Source organism: Phoca vitulina, unplaced genomic scaffold (genome assembly GCF_004348235.1).
Source record: "Phoca vitulina isolate PV1807 unplaced genomic scaffold, GSC_HSeal_1.0 scaffold26, whole genome shotgun sequence".
Taxonomy (NCBI): domain Eukaryota; kingdom Metazoa; phylum Chordata; class Mammalia; order Carnivora; family Phocidae; genus Phoca; species Phoca vitulina.
The window spans coordinates 22,699,263-22,726,679 of NW_022589729.1; the positions used below are offsets into that span (position 1 = coordinate 22,699,263).

Genomic DNA, 27,417 nt, shown 5'->3' on the forward strand with positions numbered 1-27,417 from the left:
GTTGTTCAGCCCGACTCAGCAATCCTCAGGGCAGAGGCGACTTCTGAAGAAGCCTTCTGGGGAGGAGGAATAGGCATTTCATCATGTTGTGCAGGGGAAAAGAGGGGCGGGGCTTCCCCATTCTGTGGCCCCAGGGGACAGGAGACTGGGGCGCCCTATGGCCTCTGAGCAGAGAGATGAGCTCAGAGAGCCAAGCGTGGCATAGCTGCCTGTGAGAAGTCCTGTTTCCAGAACTGGGAGCAGAGAATGGGAGAAACAGCCCTGAGGATGCAGCAAGGAGTGGAGTGAAGGACAAAGACCCCTGGCAGCTATTTGCCTCAGCGAGTGCCTTGTGAGCAGACAGGTGGCTCTTGCCTCGAGAAGCCCTTCTTTGTGGGGACAGGCCTGTTCCCAAGCCCCCCCCCACCCAGGATGCTGCCTCTGCCCCCAGATGACGACCTACGGCGCCTTCCTGCACAAGGGCTCCTTCTGCCGCAACTACTTCAACATCCTGGACCTGCTGGTGGTGGCCGTGTCACTCATCTCAATGGGACTCGAGTGAGCCAGGGGCAGGGGCCGGCCTGGGGAGGGGGGTCCCCTCCTTGGAGTGGAGCCCCACCCACTGCATGCTGGTGGGCCCCAAGCTGCAAGGGGAGGGATTCTCAGGGCTGGGGATGGGGGTCCAGGGCCCCCAGGGGTGTCACCAACTGGACTGAAGGGACCGTGCTCAGCGGGCAGAGCAGTGTCCTGGAAAGTAGGAGGGGATGCGGCGAGGAGAAGGCAGTCCTCCAGCAACTGCGGAGAGCACAGCCCCTACCTTTGGGGGGACCCCAGTCTGCTGGGAGAAACAGAGCCTGTAGCCAGCGGGGGAGGAGTCCCTTACCGTTAGCAGGAGGCGGCTTTACCCTGGGGCAGAGCACACGGGCAGCCTACGGGAGGGTGGGGAATGGTGGGAGGGCTTTCAGGTGGAGAGGCGGCAGATGAGGGGGGGCTAGGCCAGGCCAGAGCTAGCTGCCCTCAGCCCCCACCCCTCGGCTGCCCTCCCCCAGGTCCAGCGCCATCTCCGTGGTGAAAATCCTGAGGGTGCTGAGGGTGCTCAGACCCCTCCGGGCCATCAACAGAGCCAAAGGCCTGAAGGTGAGAGGGCGTGTGCAGGACCCCAGGAGCAGAAAAGAGGGGCTGCAAGGGCCTGACTCTAGAAACCTCAGCCCAGCGTGTGTTCCATCCCCTTTGCCAAACGGGAGTAGGGGGGAGGAGGATGAGGCTGGGCAGCCCTGTGTCCCCCAGGAACGTCTCTCTGCCTCCACCTGGCTGGGAGGGAGCAAGGGATAGCAAGGGTGGGAGGGTGCCGACCTGGTCTCCCTCCGCAGCACGTGGTGCAGTGCGTGTTTGTGGCCATCCGCACCATCGGGAACATCGTCCTGGTCACCACCCTCCTGCAGTTCATGTTCGCCTGCATTGGCGTCCAGCTCTTCAAGGTGAGCCCTGCCCACGCGAGGAAGCCTGCCTCCCTTCCGCAGCTCTGGGGCCAGCTGTCAGGCCAAGGCCAGAGCTGGTCTGTTCCCTGCCTCTAAGCAAAGGGAGCCCCAAACTGTGCAAACAGATGTCCTTGAGTGCACAGGGTTGTGAGGCTAAGCCATCTGGAGTCTGGGTGCGGTTTCCCGGGTGATACCCCTCCCTGGCCCCCGTGGCTCTGCTGGCCGCCATGGCCATTGCACCTGCTGTCTTCCTGGCTCTCCGTGGCTTCTCCTTGAGGATGGAGGCCCCTCCCCTACCTGCCGGGCCCTGTGAGCACCCCTGCCACCCCTCCCATCCTGCCAAGCTTGTCTAAACATGCTCCTCACTCCAGCCCCATCCCCTCCACTTTCTTCAGTCAGCTGGGCTTCTGCACCCCATTCTCCCAGCTGCTATGTCTGGCATCATTCCTACCTACCAGCAGCCTCTGAGGGAGGGAGGCCATCATTCTAGTCTGGGAGCTGCCTCATTCTGTTCTCACCTTCCTGGGAGGACACGGCCCTGCAGTTCCTCTCTAGGAATCAGCCCTGCAAGGGTGTCCCCTCCCACCCAGCTGATTTCCGGATGCCTCCGACTTTCCCACAGAAATTGGTATCTGAGTACATTTCCCAACACCCTTGCCGCTGTCTCTCGCGACGCGATCTTCTCCTGCCCCGATCTTCTCCTGCCCCGATCTTCTCCTGCCCCGATCTTCTCCTGCCCCGATCTTCTCCTGCCCCGATCTCCTCCTGCCCCGATCTCCTCCTGCCCCGATCTTCTCCTGCCCCGATCTCCTCCTGCCCCCCGGAGCGTGATAATCACGATGATGTCACCTCAGTCAGACTTATGCAATGGCATTCTCTTACAATCATTCACTCATTCAACAACATTTACGGAGCATTTTCTCTGGGCCAGGGCCTCTGCTAAGGCTGAGAAGGGGCCAGGGGTCATGAAGCAAACCCCACAAGTCTCTCCCTGTGGGCAGGGAGCAGGCTTTGGGGAGAGCAGTCAGGGTGGGGTTCCCAGATGACCTGAAGGGAGATGGGTCCTGTGGGTTACTGTCCTGGAGCGGTGGAGGGGGCATCACCCAGGAAACCGCATCGAGATTGAGATAGCTGAGCCTCAAAACAGTGCTTACTGTGACCTGCGTGGGACCTTCTCCTAGCTCCAGCAGAGGGCTGCCCCCTTCCCTCACCCTCCTGCCCCCTCCACTGCCAGGCCAGGGGCCCTGGGTCCTCCTGAGGGCAGAGTCTGTGTCTCACTCATCCCTGACCCGGGCCCCCAGCCTGGGCCTGGCCTGTAGACAGCCCACAGGATACACTCCCTTAAGGAATGAATAAGCAACCCCTTCCTTTGGCTCCTGTGTCCCTTCCAGGCAAGAGCAGCTGTCCTGCAAACCCCCAAACACCCCCTGTGTTTTAGTCTCTTCTCAAAAGACCCCCAGCTACTGCCCATTCCGGTAATGGTCAGACATCAGTTCCAAGTGGCATTTTACCTCCCGTTTCCCCCCGCAGACCCTTGTCACATGCATTCCCCATCACATCATGAGTTTGCTTTCTATATGAAATTGAGTGTTTGGTTTCAAGTCCCCTCAAACCTGCCCGGTGGCAGGTATGTCCTCTCCCTGCTTCTCCCCCAGTGTCACCTGCCTCCCCTGTGCTGGCCCCTCTGCTCCGGCGACTGGAAAGGGGGTGGGAAGAGTAGGCACCTGTGGCGGGTAGGACAGCTGTGACTTCGACTAGTCCCATGTCCTCGACCGAAGAAGCACTTCCCTCGGGGGGCCTCTGAGGGAACCCGACCAGATTCCATGGATTTCAAACTTCATTTAGCCACATGAAGACCTAGCAATCAACTTGTTTTCTTCAAACAAACTGGGCACTGTGGGTGCCCAGCCTGTGATGTAGATAAAAAAAGAAACCGCTCTGCCTGAAATCAGTATAGGGGGGCACAGCGCTGGGGTCTGTTCAGGCCCTCGGGCAGGGGCGTGCTGGGACCCCTGTTCCACTTTGCACCATCACGGCCCAATGGGCTCCATCCCTGTAGCTCTCATTCCCACAGCAGCCCTGTGGCCACCCCACTGGCAGGAGAGGGAAGGTGGGAGGTGGGGCAACCCTTCTTTTTGGTTTGTAATGGGGAGACCCCAAGAGGGCGTCCTAAACAGTGGGGGACAGGGGTCTGCCTGAGGGAGGATCAGGGCCAAGCTGTATTCATATTCCCTTCCCCTCAGGCCCAGCCTGGGGCTCGCAGCCAAGGCTCCTGCTAAGGAACTGGCTTCCCAGCCTTGGCAGCCTCAGGCCTGGTGGGGAAGCCCACAGGGTAGCTGAGGGAACGGATGACGGATGATGGGGAAGGAGAAAGACCATTCTGGGGCCCTGCCCCCTCTGAAAGAAAAAGGCTCCTCCTTCCACATGCCCTGCCTTCCCCTCTCCCTTCCACTAGTCACCCCTGTAGCCCATGGAATGATGTTTCTGTGACCATGTGTGTCCCTCCCTCCCTCCCTCCTTCTTGGGACACAGGGGAAGTTCTTCAGCTGCAATGACTTATCCAAGATGACGGAGAAGGAGTGCAGGTGGGCTGAGCGCTGCTGGCTGAGGGCACATGGTGGGACGGCCACCGGATGGGGGACCTTGTGTGAGGGGGACCTGGGGAACCTGAGCCCCTAGGCCCAGCAGGGGTGTCCTAAAGTGTCTTTCCTTGGGTAACTGCAGTGAGGGAGTGCCCAGCAGTGTCTCCTCTGGTCCCCGGTCTTGGCCTTCATTTCTCCTGCGTGCTCACTGCCCAGGCCCAGAGGATGTGGGAGGGGAGGAGGCGGCCCGGCCTTGCACAGTGGAGTGACTGAGCCTCCCTACCTCAGGGGCTACTACTACGTGTACAAGGATGGGGACCCCACGCAGATGGAGCTGCGTCCGCGCCAGTGGATACACAGCGATTTCCACTTTGACAATGTGCTTTCGGCCATGATGTCACTCTTCACGGTGTCCACCTTTGAGGGATGGCCTCAGTGAGTGAGGGCTGGGGCCTGGGTCCCACACGGGCATGGTGCGGGCAGTGCCAGGGAGCCATCTTGCCCTTCTGCAGCCCTCGCTGCGCTGTGATGCCAGGCCTGTGGTAAGCGCTCAACAGACCCACCAGCTTGGAGGGTTTGGAAGACTATATGTTGACTGGCCACCCCAAAGACATCCTGACCTGGCGGTGCTGACAAAATGTCCCTCGTCCCCCAACAGGTGTAGGCCTCTCTGCCTGCATGGGGAGCCCTACTCGTTGATTAGGGTAGATGGGGCATCCCACTGAAAAGCGGTCCCTTTCCAGGACCTCTTCCAGCATTTTCTGGCATGGTCCTAATTTCCCTCCTTTCGCTTGATGGTTCAGAAAGCTCCCTTGGCTCCCCATGGCCAGTGGGGTAAAACCCAACCTTCCTGTCCTGACACTCTGCCTCATCACCCCAGTCCAGCCCAGACTTTTCTCTGCCCATCCCAAGGCTACTTTACCGGGCCATAGACTCATACAAGGAGGACATGGGTCCCGTCTACAACAACCGGGTGGAGATGGCCATCTTCTTCATCATCTACATCATCCTCATTGCCTTCTTCATGATGAACATCTTTGTGGGCTTCGTCATCGTCACCTTCCAGGAGCAGGGGGAGACTGAGTACAAGAACTGTGAGCTGAACAAGAACCAGGTGCCTGGGCTGAGGTGGAGAGCGGAGCTCCAGCAGACCTTCTGCCAGCCTGAGCCCTAGGCTCTGGACTGTGAAAGTCCTGGGGCCAAGGATGACCCCAGAACTTCCATTTCATGCCCAGACCCAGCCTCCACACACTACCCCATCTCTGACCCATCCCCAACATGAAGCAACACAAGTTGGTGGTGTGGGAGTCCGCTCATGAAACCCTCATCGTGCCCCGAGGAGGCCCTTCAGAGCCCTGACTGGGGCTAGGGCCATGTTTGAAATAGGCTGGGGGAACACAGGGGGAGCCCACGGGCCCACTGGGACTCTTCCCCTAAACAGGCCAGCAGAGCCCATCGGCCACGAGCTCCTGGCCACAGCTGCTCCTGGCTGACCAGAATGCAGGGGGCCCTCCAGCCCATGCACGTGAGTGTGAGAGCGAGGAGGGGCCCTCCGTGCTGACCCGCCCTGTGTTGTGTCTCAGCGGCAGTGTGTGCAGTACGCCCTGAAGGCCCGCCCGCTGAGGTGCTATATCCCCAAAAACCCATGGCAGTACCGGGTGTGGTACGTCGTCACCTCCTCCTACTTCGAATACCTGATGTTTGCCCTCATCATGCTCAACACCATCTGCCTGGGCATGCAGGTAAGGGCCCCCCGCCCCCGGCAGACAAGGGTCTGATGGACCGGCACCGGGGCAGGGCAGGTGGCTAGGGCAGGGTTCCTCTCTCTTGCCCCCCCCGCCCCCCAAGATACTTTTCCTGGCACCTCCGAGGTGCCGTGGGGGACAGAGAAGCGCCCTGGGCCCAGGCCTTGTTGCCAGGCACCCACCGGTTTATTAAGAAGGAATTCACACATACAAATAGCTACACAGTTCTGTAAACAGGAGATGGCTAAGCAGAAGGACAAGGCAGCGTAGGAAGTAGAGAGTGCCTTCTCGGTTTATGTTCTGCTGCTGCAAATGTGGACGATGGAGTTGGTTGGCATTTTGGCTCCGGTCTCCAGAAAAATGGATTTAATATTCACAGAACAGGTGTCTCCTAGGAGTTGAGCATACTTTATAGACAATATCATAATCAGCAGCATCGTTAGCAAACCTTAATTAAGCATCGGATCCCGTCAGGCCTGTATAAATAGAATTGTGCAGCTAGGCTCCCTGAGACACACCCGGCCGCGGGACTCCGCATTGCCCTGTGATGAGGACATGGAAAAGGAATCACGGAGCCAGCAGGCCCAGGTCCTACAGAGGATCGTGAGCAGTGGCTCAAGTTTGGGTCTGAACCGGGCACAGACTTAGGCAGTCCTGCCGAGACACGGTAGGGTGGGGGCAGCCACCAGATCCTTCTGAACTACCTGGGAAGGTTTTGTGGGAAAAGTGGGATTTTGTCACCTTTCCAAAAAGAGTAAGAGGTTCCTGGCAACTGTTACAAGGAAATAGATTGAAGGAGGATCACAGTGGTGGGGCACGGGGGCTGAGGTCCTTGCTTCGACTGCCTCGCCGTCACGGGGCAGGGGGCGGGGGGCAGTGTGCAGATAGTCAGCCTGGTGAGCTCAGCGGCCCACCAGTATTCCAGCAGTTGCTGATAATACCAGCTCTAGAACCAGCAATCTTCTCTCCTGGTCCTGTGCTTCGATGACTAGATGGAACCTGTCCCAGAGCCCTGCTGGGGGGCCTCTCCTCCTGGCCGTCCCGTAACAGATCTGGAAGTGAGCTCTGGCCTTGTAGCCCACGTGTGGACCAGCCTGCTCAGCAGGACTCTCGCCTCCTCCTTGCACCATCTCTTCGGGGGAGAAGGGGATCCATCAGACTTGGTGGAGTTCAGGGGATGGCTAAAGCAGGCACCTAGTATTCTGAGATTTAAAAGAAATTGGGCAGGAAGCCCGAGGAAGAGGATCAGGGGCGGCCTGGGAAGAGCATGGAGCTCTGGGATGCAGCCCGCAGAGCGGGGAAGCTGGGTCCTTGCAGCCCCCTCTCCTGTGCCCTCCACAGCACTACAACCAGTCAGAGGAGATGAACCACATCTCGGACATCCTCAATGTGGCCTTCACCATCATCTTCACCCTGGAGATGGTCCTCAAGCTCATGGCGTTCAAGGCCAGGGTGAGCCCTGGGATACAGGACAAGATGAGCAGGTGGAGCCTGGTGGGATGGGGGTCTTCTCATGGAGCACCCCCACCCCAGTCTTGTTCTACTGAAGGGCTCCTTCGTCCAGCACTTCTGCTCCCACTCTGTTTACTCCTTGGCCCATTTCCACCTCCAAACACAGGGCACGCAAGATATTCAGGCTGCCAGAACTGGTGATGATAACAGGTGTTGGCTGCCTCTTTCCTGCGCCCTCTGTTGAGCGTGTCTTATGTGCCCTGCCTCCCCTTCAGCTTCTGAAGAAGAGGCCCAGGGCTGGGGGAGTATTTTGCTGTGTCTTTGGTTCCCCAGTCCACTCCCACTGCACCCAGCCCACCTGGCCAGCCCCTGGCAGGTCCACACCATCGAGCCCCAGACAGGGCTTCAAGCTGGGGAGGATGAAAAAGAGTTCCCCATCCGGACCAGGACCCCGAATCCTGAGTTCTCAACCATTCTCTCCCTCCCCTCCAACCGCATCATGTTCTGGAGGGAGAGAAATACAGAGCCCAAGGGAGAGGAGGTAGCGGGGTGTGGGGGCATGAGGGAGCCCTGGTAGAAAGTAGAGCCACGTGCACCCCACCTTGGCCCGGCTTGGCCATTCTGCATTACCTCCACTGGGGGCCACCACCACCTGCTGGCCACCCAAACTCCTTCCCCCCTAAAGCTCACCCCCTGATTCTCCCATCACTGTCCTTCCAGGGCTATTTTGGAGACCCCTGGAATGTGTTTGACTTCTTGATTGTCATCGGCAGCATCATCGACGTCATCCTCAGTGAAATCGACGTGAGTATCAGGCAAACAGAGCCATCACCGGGGTGGGGTGCAGGCACTTGTTCGGTCCCCAGAAATGTGTTCAGTCCCCCACTGTGTGTGCAGCATGGCACCCTGGGGACTTACAAAGATGGAAATGCCAGGAGCCACAAGCCTACAGAACGGACAGATAACTCAGATTCCAGGCGGACATAACCCATGTGCCAGGCTGCCCAAGGCAAGAGCTGTTGTGGAAGGGAAAGGTCTTCTCTGGATGGAGTGGTCAGAGAAGGCTTCATGGAGGTGGCACAAACTGAAGTGGGTCCTGAAGGAAGGGGCGCTGGTGATTGGAGGCGGAGGGAAGAGCAAGCACCACAGGCAGGCTGCTGTAGGAGGGGCACGGAGTAGGAGATGAATGATGGAAGATTCAGGGCACTGAGAGGTCCTGTTTAGCAGAAGCATGTGAGCATGCGGAGGAAGGGAGAGGGGGTACGACTAGAGAGGGAAGGGGTGGCAAGGGGGCCTTGAATTTTATGTAGCAGGCAATGGGAAGTCACAGGAGGTGTTTGAACCGAGCAGTAGAAGGATTAAAGCTATTCTTCTAAAAAATTAATCTAGAGGCAAGGAGCAAGAGGTAAGAATGACTAAAATGAGAGCGCCCAGTTAGGGAGTAGGTCATTTATTTACTTATTACATAATATTTGTCGAGTACCTCCTACCCATGCTAGAGATACAGCAATGAACAAGAACATGGGGGCAAGCAGACAATTAAAAATCTCTAACATGGTGGGTAGGCCCAGTGTGTATTCCAAAGAAAAATAAAGCAGGATAAAAGCTTAGAAGGGAAGGGAATGAAGCGTTGGTGTCAGGAAGATATTTGAGTGACGACGTGAATAAAGCAAAGGAGTGAGCCATGTAGGTGTTGGGATAGTTGGGACAGAAAAACGAGTGAGTGCAAAGGCCCTGAGTTTGAGGGATTGCAGGAAACCCTCGTGGCTGGCGTGGAGAATGCTGGACATGAGTTCAGAGACAGAAGGCCAGGGGCCAGATGGCTTAGTCCCTTGAAGGCCATGGTTACGATCTTGCATTTTATTCTGAGAGAGATGAGAGCCGTTTGGAGGGCTTAAACCTGGTCTGACTTTAGTCCTAAAAGGATCCCCTGGCTGCTGTGTTGAGAGCAAGCTGTTGGGGACACGGGGCTGGCCCAGGGAGGGCAGTCAGGAGGCTGTTGTGATTGTCCATGAGAGGTGATGGTGACTTGGCAGCTAGCTGTGGATGTAGCAAGAATTGTGGCAATCTGTTTGGGAGGTTGCGCTGACAGAATTTGCACGTGGCCTTGATTTAGAGTGAGAGAGAAAAAACAAACTGAAGGTGACTGCAAGGATTTTTGTCCAAGGAATTGAGCTTCTGTTTACTGAGATATGGAAACTGCTAGAAAAGCAGGTGTGGGGCAGAAACCAAGATTTCTATTTTAGACATGGTAATTTAGGCTGCTTACAAGGCATCTGGATAGAGACACCAAGTAGGCTGGGATTTATGAGTTGAGCTTAGAGGTTAGGGCAGGTTGGGGGTGTCTAAATTTGAAGATGGTATTTAAAGTCGTGGGGGAAGGACGACATCTGCTGAGAAGGGAGAAGGTATCTAGAGAGAAAGGGTCCGAAGGCTGAGCCCTGGAATGCTCCCATGTTTAGTGATTGGAGAGACGAGGAGGAACCAGCGAACAGACTGAGGAAGCACTGGCCGCTGCTGAGGCAGGCGAACCAAAAGAGAGTGGTGTCCTGAGATAAAGGAGAACAGAAGAGTCGAGGAAGATGAGAGCCGAGCATTGATTTGATTTTGGCAATGGGAAGATCAAGGGGGACCTTGGCAAGAGCAGTTTCATTGGAATTATGGGGAAGAATGCCTGGTTGCAGTGGACCAGGGAGGGAGAGCAAAGAATGCAAAGAGGGGCAATTCCTTTAGGGTGTTTCTCTCTACAGAGAGAAATAAGATAGAGGCTGGGGGAGAATGTGGAGCCAAGGAGGGTTTCCTTGAAAATGGGAGAAATAGGGGTGCCTGGGTGGCTCAGTCGTTAAGCGTCTGCCTTTGGCTCAGGTCATGATCTCAGGGTCCTGGGATTGGGCCCTGCATCGGGCTCCCTGCTCAATGGGAGGCCTGTTTCTCCCTCTCACACTCCCCCTTGCTTGTGTTCCCTCTCTCGCTATCTCTCTCTCTGTCAAATAAATAAATAAAATCTTAAAAAAAAAAAAAAGAAAAGAAAAGAAAATGGGAGAAATGACAGCATATCCTCAGGCTCTGCAAATATCTGGTTGTGAGGATGTAACTATAGGAGCAAAGCCTTTGAATAAATGAAAATGTTTAAGACCCAGTGTCCCAGGGGAGAAGCTGGATTTAAGAAAGCCACAGTTCATCCATGGTAGCAAGAGGGGATGCAAAACAAATGGGCATGAAGCAATGAGAGTTGGGGCTCAGATGGCAGGCGAGGAACAGAAAATCTCAGAGGCAAGAGGATTTGGTGACCTGGAGCCACAGGAAGGAAGGAGTCAGGGTGACTCAGTACCTCCCAAAAAGAAAGACTTGGAGGGAGCACTCACCATGATTCTGTTCCGGTGCTGTGGGTTTGGGTGCTGGATACACAAGTGGAAATGGGTAGCGAGTGGTTGGAAATGCAGGAGAGGGGCTGAGTGTCGCTCTGCATCCATCAGGGGAGCAGCTCCAACCACAGGGGCTGGTGTCTGATGCACAGAAGTGATGGTCGAAGCCTCGGCTGGGACCAGCCAGCTGCGGAGTTGAGGTTCCCGCGGAGTTCAAGCCAGCAAAGCCACTTGGTCTTCGATGAGGAAGCCATCCATTGAGCAGGGTAGACTGTGGCGTCGAAGCCAATGATAAGGATGGAGCAGTCAGTGACCAGAAAGTGAGAAAAAATGGCCAAGCGCACAGGAAACAGCTTTTGCAAGGAGTTCAATAGAGAGAGTTGCTGCAAAGTGGCGGGGTGTTGATTAATTCAGGGAAAGGGAGACGACAGGCGAGCCCCGCAGAGGAGAAATCCACAATGTGAGAACAGATTGTTGAGGAAGGGATTATTTTCAGGGGTGACAGCAAAGGACACAAGTCAGACCACTGGAAGAGGAAGAGCGTGAGCAGAGGTCGTAAGAAGTGTGAAGGGTGCAAGGGAGCAGGGGTGTGGGGAGGAGGGAAGAGGGTGTTCACCCTGGGCAGCCACGGGAGTGTCCGAGGCAGCAGGCAGAATCTTCCACTGGAAGGGAGGACAGGACAGTGGGCATGAGGGTGGGAACTGACTCTTGAGGACTAGCCGATGTGATGAATCCATCTGCAGGAAGAATGGTGGGGCTGGGGTGGGCCTAGTGAGCTCAGTTTCACCCTGGAGTCATGCTCGGCGGCCCGGGAGCTTGGGGAAAGGGACCAGACACCAGGTGTGGTCTTGAGGGCGGCACGTTGCATGGAGCATCTTAGTGCAAGCAAGGGCGTTGTCGAAATGGCAGGACAAGGGTCCAGGCTGAGCGGGGAGGCATATGGCCCCAGGAGCTGGACCAAGAGAAGTGGGGTGGAGGGGATGAGGCCCCCAGGGGTGGAGTGAGAAACAGCGCTGGGGCAGGCAGGAGGTTTCAGCCAGAGAGGTCTGTGTTTGAGATCTTCGAAGCCGGACTCTCCAGGCTGGCTTCCCTGCAGATTTGAAGCTTGGGTGGGGGGCGGGGTCACTGCAGGGTGAAAGAGGGGAGCAGGGGGCAGGGAAGAAGAGATCCAAGAATCAGAGGCTGAAATCAAAAGACGGCTGCCCTCTGGGCAGAGTGCCTGCTGAGCTGTATCCCAGGAAGGGCGTGGAGAAGAGCACTCAGCCTTCTGAGGCACCCTAACCATGGCCATGGTGGGCTTCTGTTCAGGGGTGGCTGGGGACTAGCCCCAGAGCCAGAGCCTCCCCCATGTAGAGGGCTTCCTTCTGAACTTCCTGCCGGCCCGATGATAAGCACTTTAGACTCTGCCAGCCCAGGGGTGAACCCTATGGTGGGTGGGGAGGTGAAGAGGATTGGCATTAGAGGCACCTGAGAGGGGTCAGGGTGGGGGGTGGACAGCTCAGGAAAAGTCTGGAGCCCGTGAGGAAGAAGCCCTCGGCCTGCGATTCCTTTAGGCTCAGCCCTGACAGCAGCAGCAACTTCTGGGGACTTGGCTGCCTCACAGACCGTCTGGGGGAGGGCTTGGCCTGCGAATCCTGTTCACCCCCATGTACAGAAAGACAATGACAGAACTCGGTCTGCTCAGATCCCGAGAGGGTGGGGCAGATGAAGGGCAGGGTGGGTCCTGGGCAAAACCAGGGTGCACATGTGTGTGCGTGGGTGTGTGGGTGTTGTATATTTCCATCTATGTTCAGTTTCCACTGGGGAGGGAATAGCATCCCAAAGGCCCCAGGGTTTGAAAGCAAAGTTAGGAGAACTCTAAAGAGCCAAAATAAACAGCCCAAATTAAAGGTAATTACTTCTTGAGGTTTGGGGTCCGTGTAGAGGAAACCTGGATAAATCAAAACAATTCTTTGGGGATGGAGGACCCAGAGGGTGTCGGTCATTATTTGATTTTTAGGAGCGGAGATACCAGTAATGTTTCCTTGAAATCATGTTAAGGCTTTAAATTTAGATCTTGATTTCTATTCCTGACATACAAACCAGGGAGCAGACTAGGGCAACACTGTCTGTTAGAACTTTCGACAATGATGGAAATCTTCTGCTCCATCTGGTACAGTAGCCGCGGGGCACTCGTGTCTTTTGGTCACTTGAAATGTGGCGAGTGCAAATTAACAAATGAATTTCTCATTTGATTTAATTTTCACTGTAACTCAGAGAGCCACATGTGACTGGAAGCTGCCATACGGGCAGCGCAGGTCTAGAACACTGGTGGTCATCCTTGGCTGCATATTAAAATGCCCTGGGATGCATTGAAACGTCTGAAGCCAGGCCCATCCCCTAGAAGCTGACTAAATTGGCTTGGGTGGGGAACCCAGCAAAGGCATCTATTGAAGTTCTCCGTGGGATTCCGATATGCCGGCAGGCTTGAGAACCAGTGGCCCGGGGGAAAGAGAATGTTGCTTGGTGGGGAAACCGGTGTACTGGGAACCAGTTCACCCACAAATAATGGGAAGATAAAACAATGACTTCCCCTGTCCCGTGACTCCAGGACAAGGGTTTCTCCTGAAAGGTGGCCTAAGAGAGAAGCTGAGTTGCTGCTCGCACACGTGCAGCTCCTGTTCTTAAGAACCTGGCCACTGGGATGCAAGCCTTGGTCGTGCTCACGGGCCAGGGGCAGAGAGACGTCCACAGTGGGCGGCTCAGACTCCCGCGGAGGGCCTTTGCCCCTGCAGGATGGGACTTCCATAAGGGCCTGGGCGGCCCTTCCACAAGGGAGCTGGCAGCCTCCTTGGACCCAGGGAGATACAGAGGTGTGAGCCCACTCAGAGTGATGGGCCGGCACTATAATGTGTCCCCTCAGGGATGTGTCCCCAGCATCTCATAACCCAGACACACAGGAAGAACCTGGGCCCCTTGTCAGCTGTAGGCACGACCCAGAGACAGGACGGGACCTGTCCCTGTCTGGTCTTCCCTCCCCTTCTTGCTCCCTTGTCCCCAGCCTGTTGCCTCACTGTCCCCACAGCTTGGTCCTCACACCCACCCACCCCTGCCCCTGATTGGCAGCCACCTGGGGTCTTCATCCCCTGCCGCTCTTTTTCTCTCTTTAACTCTTCTGTGTGTCCTTTCTGACGCCTCTCCTCACCTGCCCCCTCCTCCCGTGTCCCTCCTCCTCTCTCTCCTCCCCTGCCCCTCCCCTGGTCTCTTCTCTCCACAGACTTTCCTGGCCTCCAGCGGAGGACTGTATTGCCTGGGTGGAGGCTGCGGGAACGTTGTAATTCCGGGCTGCATGAGCCTGCCCCGCACGCCCGCCAGCTCTCCGCCCTGCAGCTTGCATGCTCAGGCCTGGCCATGGCTTTGCATGGGGTGGATCCGGCCCGAGGGCTTCCTTCCCTAGAGCAGGCGCCCTGGAGGGTTCGGGTGAGGGTGGGGGCGCGGGCCCTGCGGCAGAACGTGCATGGATGCAGTGGCTTTCTCAGAGCCCTGGGAGACGGGGTGAGGGGTCACTCTGGCACCCTCCGTCCAGATGGGAGCATCCAGAGAGGACTGTGACTGCTAGCTGGTGCAGGACCTTAGTGACAGTTCGCTGGCGCAAGGTCTCTGGGGACACAGGAAGCCTGGCAGGGCTCTCCCCTTCCAGAGTTATCCCGGTGTCTGAGGCTAGGCTTGCCTGGCTTAGGACAGCTATGTGCTGGGTGGGGTGGTGGAGTGGCCGTGTTGAATTGACAGGGACAGAGCACCCACGCTCTAGGGAAACTGCACTGAAAGTGTCCTCCACTCAGTGGCAGCTTGAGGACGAGGTGAGATGAGGCAGGAGGCCCCAGAAGGACAGGCATTGGGCCTGGCTGCAGCCTCACTGGGCCCGGGGCCCAGTCCCTGCTGCCTGTCCTGAGAACGGGCTTAGAGTACTGCTTGGCCCACGTCCCTCCTTTTGGCCCAGCAAGCCCAGAGCCCTGAGCCTGAGGAGGATCGGGCACTTAGTGCCCAGCAGGGGCCATGAGGTGGGGCTGGAGCTCCTCTCCACCATGGACATCTCCCCGGCACACACACATTGTCCCTCCCACCCCGCCTGCTCCTTACCCCTCTGAGGTGCCACCTCCAGACTGACCTCTGGGGCTGCTGGCCCGCAGGACCCAGACGAGAGTGCCCGCATCTCCAGCGCCTTCTTTCGCCTGTTCCGGGTCATGAGGCTGATCAAGCTGCTGAGCCGGGCGGAGGGAGTGCGCACTCTACTGTGGACCTTCATCAAGTCCTTCCAGGTGTGCCTGCCCAGCCCTCCTGACCAGGGTCCAGGCCAGGTTGGCACGGAGGACCCAGAGAGGCTGTCGGGGACGTCCGGTTAGCCCAGGGTAGAGCCCCGGGGTGGCCACGGGGTGCACAGTGAGCTCAGGGAGGGGACCGGCTGCCAAGCAGGTGCGCCGAGCCCTGCGCACTGACCCTCCCTCCTCGCCGCCAGGCCCTGCCCTATGTGGCTCTGCTCATCGTCATGCTCTTCTTCATCTACGCGGTCATCGGCATGCAGGTGAGAGACAGAGGGGGGCCAGGTCAAAGGAGGGATCTTGGCCACGTGACAGGGGGCATCTGGGGGCCCTCAAGAGAGGCCTAATCATCACGGAGGCTGGACAATCCACCCTCCCTGCCTCTTCCATCCTGGCCACCAAGGTGTCAGACACAGGACTGAGGAAGGACGCTGGGCACCTTATCCCCAGCGGCCGCAGGGCTGGTGGGCTGGGAGCCACCCAGGAGGAGCCTTGGCATGCGGGTGGACAGCAGGGGCCACATGACAAGGGCCTCAGGTGGCCTCAGTCTACCCTCCGGCGAGCCGTCTCCCCCCGTTCCCCACATGGAGTCCCTAAGTTGGCTTGAGCTGGGAAAAGCCGTCTGCCCTCCTGCTTCCCCTTGGCTTGATGGAAAGAACTTCACCCAACCTTGAAAATAATCCGATTAATTTGACTCCCGGTCTGCTGTGGCCTGCAGTAAAGGGGACTTGGAGGAGGTAGGGGTGAAAGAGGGGAGTAGGTGAGGTGGGAGAGGATAGCGGGGCCTGGACTGAGGGGAGGCTGTGATCTAGGTCGCAAGGTGGGAGCCTTTTGTGATTTGCAGATGTTTGGTAAGATCGCCATGGTGGACGGGACCCAAATAAACCGCAACAACAACTTCCAGACCTTTCCACAAGCTGTGCTGCTGCTTTTCAGGTGCGAGGCTCCTGCTGCCCCCACCCCATCCCCACCCCCTGCCCTTGGCCTTTGCTTTGCTCTACTCTGCCCCAGAGGCAAGGCCCCGGCTTCCTGGCCCCGGGGCCCGTATAGCTACAGAGTGCCCTGCGCCCTGACCCGCTGAGGCTCTGCTGTCCCCGTCTTGAAATGTTTAATCGCTTTTAGAAGTCAGCTAAGCTCCCCACTGCACAACCCATGCCATTTTTTAAATCCGTTTTGGACAAGTGGCCCCACATCTTCATTTTGCGCTGGGCCCCAGAAATGACGTAGCTGGTCCTGAGTGGAGTATGGCCCAGCCCCCCGGCTGTCATCCCGCCGAAGCAGGAGACGGGGCCAAAGGTCCCTTCACAGGAGCGGTGGGGCCTCCGTGGCCTGCGACCTTGCCTCACCAGTAGGATCCTGTCTCTTCCAGGTGTGCGACAGGAGAGGCATGGCAGGAGATCCTGCTGGCCTGCAGCTACGGCAAGTTGTGTGACCCTGAGTCAGATTACGCCCCGGGTGAGGAGTCCACGTGCGGCACCAACTTTGCCTACTACTACTTCATCAGCTTCTACATGCTCTGTGCTTTCCTGGTGAGGCGCCAGGAGAGGGGCCTGCCCCGCCAGTCAGCTTCTGTCCCTCAGGGGTTGGCCTCGGGGACCCAGGACCCAGGAGACTCTGGTTAGACGGCCCCTTGTTCCGCATATCCTGGGTGTGACTTGATTTTCTGAGGGCTTTATCATGCTCTGGAGGGGTTGCTAAAAAGTTTTACCTTTTTTGATTTGCAATTAGTAATCAGAAGAATTTAATGGGGCTCTGTCCTAAATAGATAGGGGCTCCCAATAAAGCCACTTGCCCCTTCCTATTCCTCTGAAGAGAAAGTTGCCCCACCGTGAGGGGGATGAGGCTCTGGAAACAGGGTCCCAGAGGAGGTCCCTAATGGGGTTAGAAGCAGAGCGCAGATTGTTCCCAGACTCCGGGGTTGCTGTCTGTTACATGTGGAAGGCAAAGAGCCAGCGGTGTCCATGGGACTGTCGCTCCTTCACTCTTTCTTCTTTCCTATATTTGGTCAAAACTGTTGTGTGAGCATCTGTGTGCCCCTGGGCCCAGTGCAGAGGGCAGAAACATGCCAACACCCAGTCTGGCCCTGAAGGAGCTCACTGGGTACCTGGGGAATCCATGTGTAAGCAAATCTTGCCGTTCAAAGGGACACCCGCTATACACAGACAAGGCAAGAGCAGTGATGGGGCATGGTCCCGTGAGGACACTGAGGGCGATCACTCTCGGCTGGGGGCAAGAGGCTGAGATTGGAAGAGCTTGAGCTGGGTTTTCAGGGATGAGCCCTAAGATCCCCATCAGAGGATATTGCCCATGCAGGAGTGAAAGGTGTGACACAGGTCACTTGTGTGGGGGGTGTAGGTCATTCAGAAGGGCTGTAAGGAAGGGCCCAGGGAGGAAGGAGCTCTGGCCCCCTTACCCAGTGGACACCTCCCAGCCCCCATCCCTATCCCCATTATCACCCACTTTTCCATGCTGGGAGCCCTCGGTTCTCCTCTTATAGATCATCAACCTCTTTGTTGCTGTCATCATGGACAACTTTGACTACCTCACACGGGACTGGTCCATCCTGGGCCCTCATCACCTGGATGAGTTCAAGGCCATTTGGGCAGAGTATGACCCAGAGGCGAAGTGAGTCCAGTCTGTAGGCTCTGTGCGGGGCCGTCCCTCAACTGTCCCCCCTTCCATCCCAGACCCCATCCTGGTGTCCTATATGTAGTCACTCTCCAGTTTCATAAGAATGAGTGGGCTTCTTCTCCCTCCATTATCTGAGGTTCCAGATCAGAAAATTGTAGTTTCTTAGGGTTGGAGGGATCCCACAGCCTCCCAGGGCAGAAAACCCTTTGACTTCATTGGGAAATGATCATCCAGCTTTTGCTTGGACACATCCAGGAGCAGGGAACTCAGTACCTCAGCAGGCCCTGGCTAGTCAGAGTTGTAGTCCACTGACCAATAGCGCGCTAGCTTGATTAAAATGCAGAGCCCCCCGCCCCACCCCAGACTGACTGAATCAGAAACTGCGTTGCTTATTAGCCTCATCCTCAGGGCATTTGTATGCATGTTAAACCTTGAGAAGCACTACTGCTTTACATTCTTTCTAAAAAGGTAATAAGCTCATATTTGATGAATGTTGCCCAGGCGTCAGGCACTGTGCTAGCCACTGCATACATTATCTCATTTAATCCTTACAACAATCTATGATGCAGCTCTCCAGCTCTCTACCAGTCCCTGGAAGTGAGCTTCTACCTCCAATGATCCACACCCTCTACTGTTAATATAACCCAAGAGCCCCCCAGTCAGCTCAAACAGAACCCAAGGAAGGCTCTGCCATGGGGAAAATGAAGTCCAGATTCTAGACCTGGAGATCCCACATCTGAGGGAATTCTGCTCTCAAAAGGACATTTGCCCAAAAAAGAACAGCCCATTCCTGGTGGTGGGCAATAGTGAACCCAAACATTGTTTCTTCTTTAAAGAGTGAGCTCAGCTTTTACCTCCTTGGAAAATAGGAAGTGTTCCCCCGTGGCCTGGCTCTCTTCTCCTTGGCCTGTTCTCTGAGCAGGGAGGGTGGTTCTGGGTGGGGTTTCAGGGATACAAGTCTATGTGTCCTCCTGCAGGGGCAGAATCAAACACTTGGATGTGGTGACTCTGCTGAGACGGATCCAGCCCCCTCTGGGCTTCGGGAAGTTCTGCCCCCACCGTGTGGCATGTAAGGTAACCAGTGCTGCCAGGGAGGAGAGGCTTTTGGGAAAGGAGAGGCTCAGGTACCTTGGGACAGGGAAGCTGGTGAGGGAGGGCCTGATTGGATGAGTCATTTTAGAGCAGTCATCTCTTGGGTCCCCAAGGCCCTCCCTGAGGACCTCAAGTCTCAACAGTGTCCCCCCAACTCATCTTTCCATTCTCTCGTGAAGGGTGTCCTGAATCACCCACACCCCCAGCCTTCATGTCCCATCCCCTCCCGGTCCACAGACCAGGCTGGGATGACCTGCCAAGCCTGGCCTGGTCCCAACTCAGCAGCCAGCCCCTGCCCTTCCCCTCACAGCGGCTGGTGGGTATGAACATGCCCTTGAACAGCGATGGCACGGTCACCTTCAATGCCACACTCTTCGCTCTGGTCCGCACGGCACTCAAGATCAAGACGGAAGGTGAGGGTTTTCTGGTGTGCAGCCCCCTCCCTTCTCTCAGAGGATGAGTTTTCTGGTACAGATTCTACCAGATTCTCAGAGCTAAAGGTTGGAACCAATAGCCATGGGGAAAAGTAGAAGGAGGACCCCAGACCATCACCACAACATTCTCATGCCTTTCAGGGCTTCGAGAGAGCTGGAAAATTCTCTACAGGGCAAAGGTCACTAAGGATCTATTCCCACACAGCTATGTCTGAATGGGGCCAGAGAAATGGCAGCGTTAGCACAGAGGGGAGGGCCACCTGAGGTCTGGCTCTGGGCGGGAGCAGAGAAGCTCCTCAGGTTGCACTGGGCAGGCTGTCCACACTCAGTTCCACTAACCCTGCAGGTCCCCCCCTGCCAGGAAGGCAGACGTGGTGGGAGCAGGGAAAGGAGTTACGGTGGGGGTCTTGGTATTGTTCCTGAGCCCTCACTTAGGGCTCAGCTCTACCAGAGCCATCCCCGAAGGCCATCAGGACCTCTGCCAGCATCTGAGACAGCCCCAGGGAAGGTTTTCTTGGGAAGGCAAGGAGAGGAAGGCCAAGAGTCAAGAATTCGAGAAACCAAGTTAGGGCAGCAGGAAGGCTGCCTGGGGGTCCTTGGGAAGACCATAGGGCATGGGGATTTGAGGGCTTTTGAGGGGAAAGGGAGAAGAGCAGGAGATGACAGACAGCCTTCAAAACTAGCCACTCTGAACACGTCAAGGCTTGTGGGACGTGAATACATGACCCAAGGGTTGGGCTGCCCCAGGGGGATGGTGATGCCCTCCCCCCATGGTCAGTGCTCAGCACAGCAGCTGCCAAAACCAACCAACAAAACAAACAAACAAACAAAACCTCAGCCAACATTTGTTGAGTGAGGTGTTCAGAGAATCCTAGGTGGCTTTGTCAAGTGCCATTGACTTGGGCTGAGTGACTTTAGACCGCCTCTGCCTGTCCCTTGCCCCCAGGTAACTTTGAGCAGGCCAATGAGGAGCTGAGGGCCATCATCAAGAAGATCTGGAAGAGAACCAGCATGAAGCTCCTGGACCAGGTCATTCCTCCAATAGGAGGTGGGTGCTGCTTTGGGAGACCAGAGTCCAGAAGCAGCTGAGGAGAGGCGACAAGGAACTTCTTCAGGAAGCCCTATGAGAATCTGAGAATAGCCCAGACCCTTTGTAAATACCTTGGATAGACCCCATGGTGGCCATCAGGGCAGGCACTAGACTTAGGATGGAAACTGCCCACTGTCCAAGTCAGCAAGGAGAGGAATGTCCTGAATGGCCCGGTCCTGGCTACCCCTGGCTCCCACTATGAACCCAGTTCAGATTTTTACCCACCTTCAGGACATCCCTTGTTGGCTCCTCTGCAGATGATGAGGTGACTGTAGGGAAGTTCTACGCCACGTTTCTCATCCAGGAGCACTTCCGGAAGTTCATGAAGCGCCAGGAAGAGTATTATGGGTATCGGCCCAAGAAGGACACTATACAGATCCAGGTAAGCTCAACCTGAACTCCAAGGGACTCCACTGAGCCAGGTCTCCAGGCTCCAGCTCCCTCTTCATGGCTTTGAAGGCCAGTGACGGAGGCACACAGGGAAGGAGGGAACCAGGGTGAGTGAGGAGAAGAGCCAGGAGCTCCTCCATCTCTGGATGATAGGACCAAAAGAAATGGGATTTGTTCAAAAGAGAGACTTGAGTGATTAAAATGATCCACTGGTACACAAAGAAATTTAAAACTTTGTTTCATCTCATCTGTTTTTTATTTCTATTTTTTGGTGTTAATCATAATGCACACAATTTACAAATTCAAAAGTATACATGCATTTGAGCTGTGTGCTCAAAAACTTATTTCAATTGCAATTTTTACTTTAAAACAATCTCACAATTTTAAAAGTTGCATGTATAATACAAACACCTTTTTTTCTGAACCATTTAAGAGTAATTCCCAACATAATGTTCCATCAACCCAGAACATTTTCATAGGCAACAAGGGCATTCTCCTCCATAATGCTCCTACATAATCACAATGCAACCACCAGAATCAGGAAATTAACATTGAGACTTCTAGGGGTGCCTGGGTGGCTTAGTCGGTTAAGTGGCTGCCTTTGGCTCAAGTCATGATCCTGGGGTCCTGGGATTGAGCCCCACGTCCGGCTCCCTGCTCAGCGGAGAGCCTGCTTCTCCCTCTACCTCTGCCTGCCACTCTGCATACTTGTGCTCTCTCTCTGTCAAATGAATAAATAAAATCTTTAGAAAACAAAAAAACATTGAGACTTTATTACCATCAGATCCTCAGGCTTCATGTCAATTTCACCAGTTGTCCCAATAATGTCCTTTATAGTAAAAGGATCCAATCCAGAATCACACATAGTTAGTTTCTATATCTCTTTTGACTCTTCCATCCAGAACAGTTCCCCAGTCTTTCCTTGACATGACCTTGACACTTTTGAAGATTGCTAGGATATCCTTCAGTTTGAGTTCATGTGCTGTTTCTTCATGATAGATTTAGGGTACACATCTTGGACAGGAATGCCACAGAAATGATGCGGTCGTCCCATTGCTTTGATCAACTCAAAAAATTATATGAATGACATGTTCAATCAAAAGAGATCATTTGTCTAGAAGACTGTACTGAGTAAAAAGATTTTTCCACCTGGAGGCCTGGGAGGGTGTGAGATGACCCATGAGGTTGAGAGAAGATTCCTTGGGAGCCATTAGGGTTTGGACCATCCCAGAGGTCAGAGCAGGACCTCATGGAGCCCTGGGTCATTGAATGTCCAGGAGAGAGTGGGGCTGGAGCTGGGGCTAAAAATGAGTGAGGCCATGGGAAGCAGTCTGGTCTCCCCCACTAGACTGGAGGGGTCACTGCGCTTCTGTCCCCAGGCCGGACTGCGGACCATTGAGGAAGAGGCAGCCCCAGAGATCCGCCGCACCATCTCAGGAGACCTGACAGCGGAAGAGGAGCTGGAGAGAGCCATGGTGGAGGCTGCGATGGAGGAAGGGATATTCCGGGTAAGTGAAGACTGTGACCACCTCGTGTGTTCTAGGCACGGGGAGCAGCAACATCCCATAGATACAAGGGCCAGGAGCCCAGCCATACAGGAGGGGAATTTGGAAACTGAAGATACCCACAACCCACATCTCTTGGGACTCAGAATCCTACTGGACCCAAGCTGCTGGAGTTGTCAAATACGACACATACTCTCTTCCCTTCCTCTACCAAGCCTCACTCCTGTCCTCATCTCCCCCAAAGCCCTAGTTGACATTCATCTCCTGGAATCCCTTCAATACCAAATGCCCCGCCTGCTTCCAGTTAACTGGTCCTCAATCTTTAGCTCTGTCTAGTGTTTTTTATGACACTGTAAAACTAAAGGGTCCTTAATGACCACCTAGTGGTGAATGCCTTTGGGTTTTCCCTGAGGAAACGGTGACCCAAAGAGATGATAGGAGAGATCCAATATCACTTAGCAAGTTAGTTTTAGACGTGGGACTAGAACCAGTTCTCCAGACTCCCGATCCGGTGCTCTTTCCATGACAACGTATTTCTCTATCTGGATGTCTGTGTCTCCGATGTAGTTCCTTAGTTGCGTCCTGTCTACCCTCTTCAATTGAGAACTCTCTGAAGAGGGAGATCGTGATCTCTTCTCTGACCTTATAGCCCAGTCCATTCTCCTCTGGCCTTACAGGATTTGTCTTCTAATATATCACTTGTTCCCAGTACGTCATGCCAGGATGGCAGTCCCCAGGCACTCTCAGTTCCCATCCCCCCGTCACTGCTCTCAGCCCTTACTCTCTCCTCCTTGCCCCTAGAGGACTGGAGGCCTCTTTGGCCAGGTGGACAGCTTCCTGGAAAGGGCCAACTCCCTGCCCCCTGTCATGGCCAACCAGAGACCCCTCCAGTTTACTGAGATAGAGATGGAAGAGCTGGAATCACCTGTCTTCTTGGAGGATTTCCCTCAAGATCCAAGCACCAACCCTCTTGCTCATGCCAATACCAACAATGCCAACGCCAACATCGCCTATGGCAACAGCAACCATAGCAACAGGCAGGTGTTTTCCAGGTAGTGGCAGCAACTGCCAGCTTTGGATGTAGGGGACCTGGGGTAGGGCTGGGAAGACATGGTTAGTGGGTTCCAGGCTCTTGGGAGGGGGACATTCTGAAATGTATAGATTGCCTTTTGCTTGCCTTTGTGTCCTTTGGGATCCATCCTCCACCTTAATGCAAGACGCCGGCCTGGACTGCAGAGACTCCTTTGGCCAGCAGAGGGCAGCATTGGCACAAATGCTCTGTGGTTCCTCTCTCTGCAGCAGGTCTAGGAGCTGGGACCTATTGAACGTAGTAGGTTAGGAAGAGAGAGTTACTACAAGAAGAGTTACTACAAAAAACTGTGGGAAATTAAAGTTTAACTGTTGGATTTGGGTTCCAGGGAGATCTCACTGCTGAGTGGGTCCTCTCTCTCCCATGCTGAGCTGTAGACTAAATATAATCTGCGGTTGCATAAGTATCATGAAAAACAACAGGATGGGGGGAGAGCTTCTCAGAAATCAGCACCTGTGGGCTGAGGTCCCAGCAGAGCTTCCGTTCTAGATAGGAGGACCTGGAATGGCTGTCACACACCGTCAGAAATGGGCAGGACAGGGCAGATGCCCCATGAGCAGATACTCCCCCAGGGCCAGGGCTGCCTACACCCCCTTCCTTTCAGAGACCCCCAGGCCCAGAAGGGTCCCTGTGCCCTGGGTCACCATGGTGGGGACACAGAAGCGCCAGACCTGGGCCCTGCCCTGAAAGGACTGTAGTCATCTTGGGACATGTATCCTGTGACGTGACTGTGACCGAATAATCACAAAGAGCAGGTGCCCTGAGACTGCAGGCGTCCTGATTGCCAAGGGCTGGAAAGGCCTAGAACGGAGCTAAGCAATAGTTTTCAGCCTCCGCTGAGCATTAGAAGCATCTAGAGAGCTTCCAAAATTGCAGTGCCCGGGGCCTCACCGCAGATTCTGGGGATGGGACACGGCCACTACTAGTTTTTAAAGCCCCCCAGGTGACCCAGTGTGCTGCCAAGGTTGAGAACCAGTGTCCTAGAGGGTGTGAGGCTGGGGCTGGGCCTCGGAAGATGAACAGAATGTGGAAAGGGTGAGGGAAGGACATCCATTGGGCAAAGGAGAGGAGGAGGGGACGAATTTGGCTTCTTTCTCTTAGAGGGCCAGGACTGGCTGGGCAGAGAGCGGGCTGAGCACCAGCCCTGGAGTCAAGACGACACCAATGATGGGGCCAGACCCTGAGGGGCCACAGAGGGGCAGGATGGCGGGAGGACCAGCAGCCTGCTCTGGCTCACCAGCCTTGCTTCCGTTTCAGCATCCACTACGAAAGGGAGTTCCCTGGAGAGACAGAGACGCCTGCTGCCAGAGGAGAAGCCTTTGGCCAACCCCGAAGGGTCCTGGGTCAGTCTTCTCTGTGCGCCCTAGAAGCTGAGCCTCCCAGAGCAGCCTGGGGAGCCTGGCTCTCCCCTTACCCTTGGGGAATCTGGCTTGGGAGCCTGTCACAATGGGAGTCAGCTGGGCCTGGGATGGAAGAGTTGTCAGGGCCAGCTCCTCATCCAGGCAGAGGAGAAGGGAGCCATCTAGGTAACTGAGTGAGGTGGGAAGGGGGCGTGCCAGGAAACTCCCACCTGCCACACACCCCCCCTCCGAAGGACAGCCCCTGGCCGCACTGGCCCCTTGGCCCTGGGGCCCTTCAGCAGATGGTCTGGGCATCTCCCAGCAGGTCCTAGACCGCTGTGTGTGACAGCAGGAGTCCTGAGGATGCCCGAGTTCGAGGGCACTCGCCCCCCTCCCCAGAGTATGCGCGTGCACATAACACACACAACACACACACAATACACGCACGCACACTTCTGCACGCAAGCACACGTGGACACACTGAAGAAGAGCTTGACCAGATCTGGTCAAACTCTGGCCCTGATCCCTCCCCTGCCAACCCCGCTGCCCGACCCACAGGGACAGAGACCAGGGCAAGTAGAGGGGCAAGGGGACAACACAGGGTCCTGCCCGGCCTGGACTTGGTTGGGTGTGAGCATGTGCACCCCCTCTAGGATGCCTTCCACAGCCCCGAGGCTCTCAGCTTGCAGGGGCCCTGGCGGGACTCAGCAGCCCCTCTTGCCCTTGCTCTGTATTGCCCACAGGACCCCACAGCAAATCCTGTGTGGAAAAGCTAAAAGGACAGCTGACCCAGAGAGAAATGCCCAGATCCCAGGCATTTCCTGCCCTCTGCCAGGTAATGGGGCAGAAGCCTGGGAAGAAACTCTATACAGAGGAAGGGGGCCACCGTAATTTGCCCATTAATAACAGAAAAGGCCGGACTCCTGGGTCCTCCCCTCTCTGTGGGTCTTGGCAGAGGCTCCCTCTGAAGAGCTGGAGTTTCACTGGATCCCAGTGGGCTCCAGCATCCCTGTTGGGGTCTTCACTTTTGTGCATTTGGAACAGCGTGCCAGGGCTGAGTCTCCCCTGCCTGAGGAGAGGAGGAGCCCCACCCCAGGGTCTCTGCCTGAGGAAGCAACCCACAGCCGTAGGACCAAGGAGAGCAGTCCTCGGTGCCAGACTCCAGCGACAGCCCAGCTGATTCAAGAGGTGAGGTGGGGGTGGGGACAGAGCCGTGGGCGGCATTCAGGGCTGGCCCTGGGCTGGCCTGGGTGGGCAGGTAGAGGCAGACCCCTGAGGCAGCTCCGCAGGAGAGCCCACCCAGCCTCTGTCCTCCCTGCAGGCTCTGGTTCGAGGGGGCCTGGACACCTTGGCGGCTGATGCTGACTTTGTCCTGGCGACCGGCCAGGCCCTGGCAGATGCCTGCCAGATGGCACCAGAGGAAGTGGAGGTGGCAGCCACAGAGCTACTGAAAAGACAAGGGTTCCCAGAGGGTCCGGCCAGTGCCCTTGGACGCTGGAGCCTCAGGTCCTCGCTGGGCAGCCTGGACCTGCATCAGGGCTCCCAGGAGACCCTGATCCCCGCCAGGCTGTGAAGGCCCGCCCAGCAGCAGCGTGGGCTTAGACCTAGCAAGCCCCACGGCGAGGGAGGGGTTGCTGGGGCAGAGAAGGGTTAGCCCACCATGGTGGCCCCACGCTCTCTCCCCAGCTCAATGGATGGGCTGAGTAGGGGCAGTCAGGAACCACTGCAAAAAGTCGGGAAGAAGTAGATTGACATGGGGCGCCTGGGTGGCTCAGTCGTTAAGCGTCTGCCTTCGGCTCAGGTCATGATCTCAGGGTCCTGGGATCGAGCCCCGCATCGGGCTCCCTGCTCAGCGGGAGGCCTGCTTCTCCCTCTCCCACTCCCCCTGCTTGTGTTCCTGTTCTCGCTGTCTCTCTCTCTGTCAAATAAATAAATAAAATCTTATAAAAAAAAAAAAAGAAGTAGATTGACAGGCCCCTCTCCTCACCAGCAAGAAGCACGGTTGGATGGAGCCTCTAACGTCTTGCAAATAGGCCCGTCCGTGCCATCGTCTGGCTGGCAGAAGGCCACTCCCACCAGCAGGACGTTAAAGCCTCCAGACCTATGACATTGGCACCTGGCCCCTGCTTGTCTCCTTTTTTGGAAACGTTTCCTACTCTTCTTCTCCTCACTCTTCCCTCTTCCCCATTCCATTTCCTGCTCATGGGCTGGGGAGCCTGGGCCTGGGAGGACCGAAGGGCCATCTGGATTGTTATCCCGCATGCAGCCAAGAGGGGCCCATTGTGGAGAATGTGGATTCTCCTGGAAGTCTGCCTCCAGTTCCACTCACTGGGGCCCTGTAGCCCCAGGAAGGACCGGTGGCCTTACAAGTCACGGCCCCACATCCCGGGTCACGCCAAGGCCAACCTTCTTTAAAGCTATGACCATGTCTCTGTGGCCAGAGCCCGTTGCTGACATAGGCCTCGGGTCCCTCGAGTGTTTGTACCCTCGGATATCAAAGATCTACAGTTTCCGCGGCTCCTCTTACCCGCACCAAGCGGTACTGGGTACCCGTGGCTACGATTTACCAAGTGGCTCCCATCCGCCAGCGCCCCACGCTCCCCTGTGCCCGGGGCAGTCGCACATTCTGTGTACAAAGCATTTCCACACCATGTCCATCTCGTTCTTATCCCAGCCTCGCGAAGCAGGTCTTCTCTAAGCAGTTAAAGGGTTTTAAGGATGCAGCAGTGGCGGCCCCGAGAGGTGGCGTGGCGAGCTTGCCGGGCGCTGGCCGTGGCCGCGGTGACCGCCGGGCCGCCCCACAGCCCCCCGGCAAAGCCCCAGGTGGGGTCCGCTGGCTCGGCGGCCGGCCCCAGACTGAGGGCAGGGAGACGCCCACTGGCTGCAGAGCTGTGGTCCCCGGCTCTGTCCTCTCCTCAAGCCGCAGCACCAGCGGCTTCCCCGATG

The 27,417-nt window shown here is 56.2% G+C and overlaps 1 protein-coding gene across 1 annotated transcript in view; it reads left to right on the forward strand.

Annotated features, from left to right (window-relative positions):
- The window catches only part of CACNA1S (calcium voltage-gated channel subunit alpha1 S), a 68,191-nt gene extending 42,147 nt beyond the window's left edge, over positions 1–26,044 (forward strand). Inside the window, exons 20-44 of the mRNA XM_032422202.1 lie at positions 431–537; positions 1,029–1,116; positions 1,350–1,457; positions 3,990–4,042; positions 4,328–4,474; positions 4,952–5,153; positions 5,623–5,781; positions 7,126–7,236; positions 7,957–8,040; positions 13,858–13,914; positions 14,771–14,899; positions 15,097–15,162; positions 15,744–15,835; positions 16,269–16,428; positions 17,397–17,524; positions 18,508–18,604; positions 18,933–19,035; positions 20,003–20,104; positions 20,404–20,528; positions 21,916–22,044; positions 22,843–23,093; positions 24,389–24,474; positions 25,215–25,306; positions 25,516–25,659; positions 25,793–26,044. Of these exons, the coding sequence (XP_032278093.1) occupies positions 431–537; positions 1,029–1,116; positions 1,350–1,457; positions 3,990–4,042; positions 4,328–4,474; positions 4,952–5,153; positions 5,623–5,781; positions 7,126–7,236; positions 7,957–8,040; positions 13,858–13,914; positions 14,771–14,899; positions 15,097–15,162; positions 15,744–15,835; positions 16,269–16,428; positions 17,397–17,524; positions 18,508–18,604; positions 18,933–19,035; positions 20,003–20,104; positions 20,404–20,528; positions 21,916–22,044; positions 22,843–23,093; positions 24,389–24,474; positions 25,215–25,306; positions 25,516–25,659; positions 25,793–26,044 (3,072 nt within the window). The remainder of the gene's footprint in view (positions 1–430; positions 538–1,028; positions 1,117–1,349; positions 1,458–3,989; positions 4,043–4,327; positions 4,475–4,951; positions 5,154–5,622; positions 5,782–7,125; positions 7,237–7,956; positions 8,041–13,857; positions 13,915–14,770; positions 14,900–15,096; positions 15,163–15,743; positions 15,836–16,268; positions 16,429–17,396; positions 17,525–18,507; positions 18,605–18,932; positions 19,036–20,002; positions 20,105–20,403; positions 20,529–21,915; positions 22,045–22,842; positions 23,094–24,388; positions 24,475–25,214; positions 25,307–25,515; positions 25,660–25,792) is intronic.
- The last annotated feature ends 1,373 nt before the right edge of the window (positions 26,045–27,417 follow it).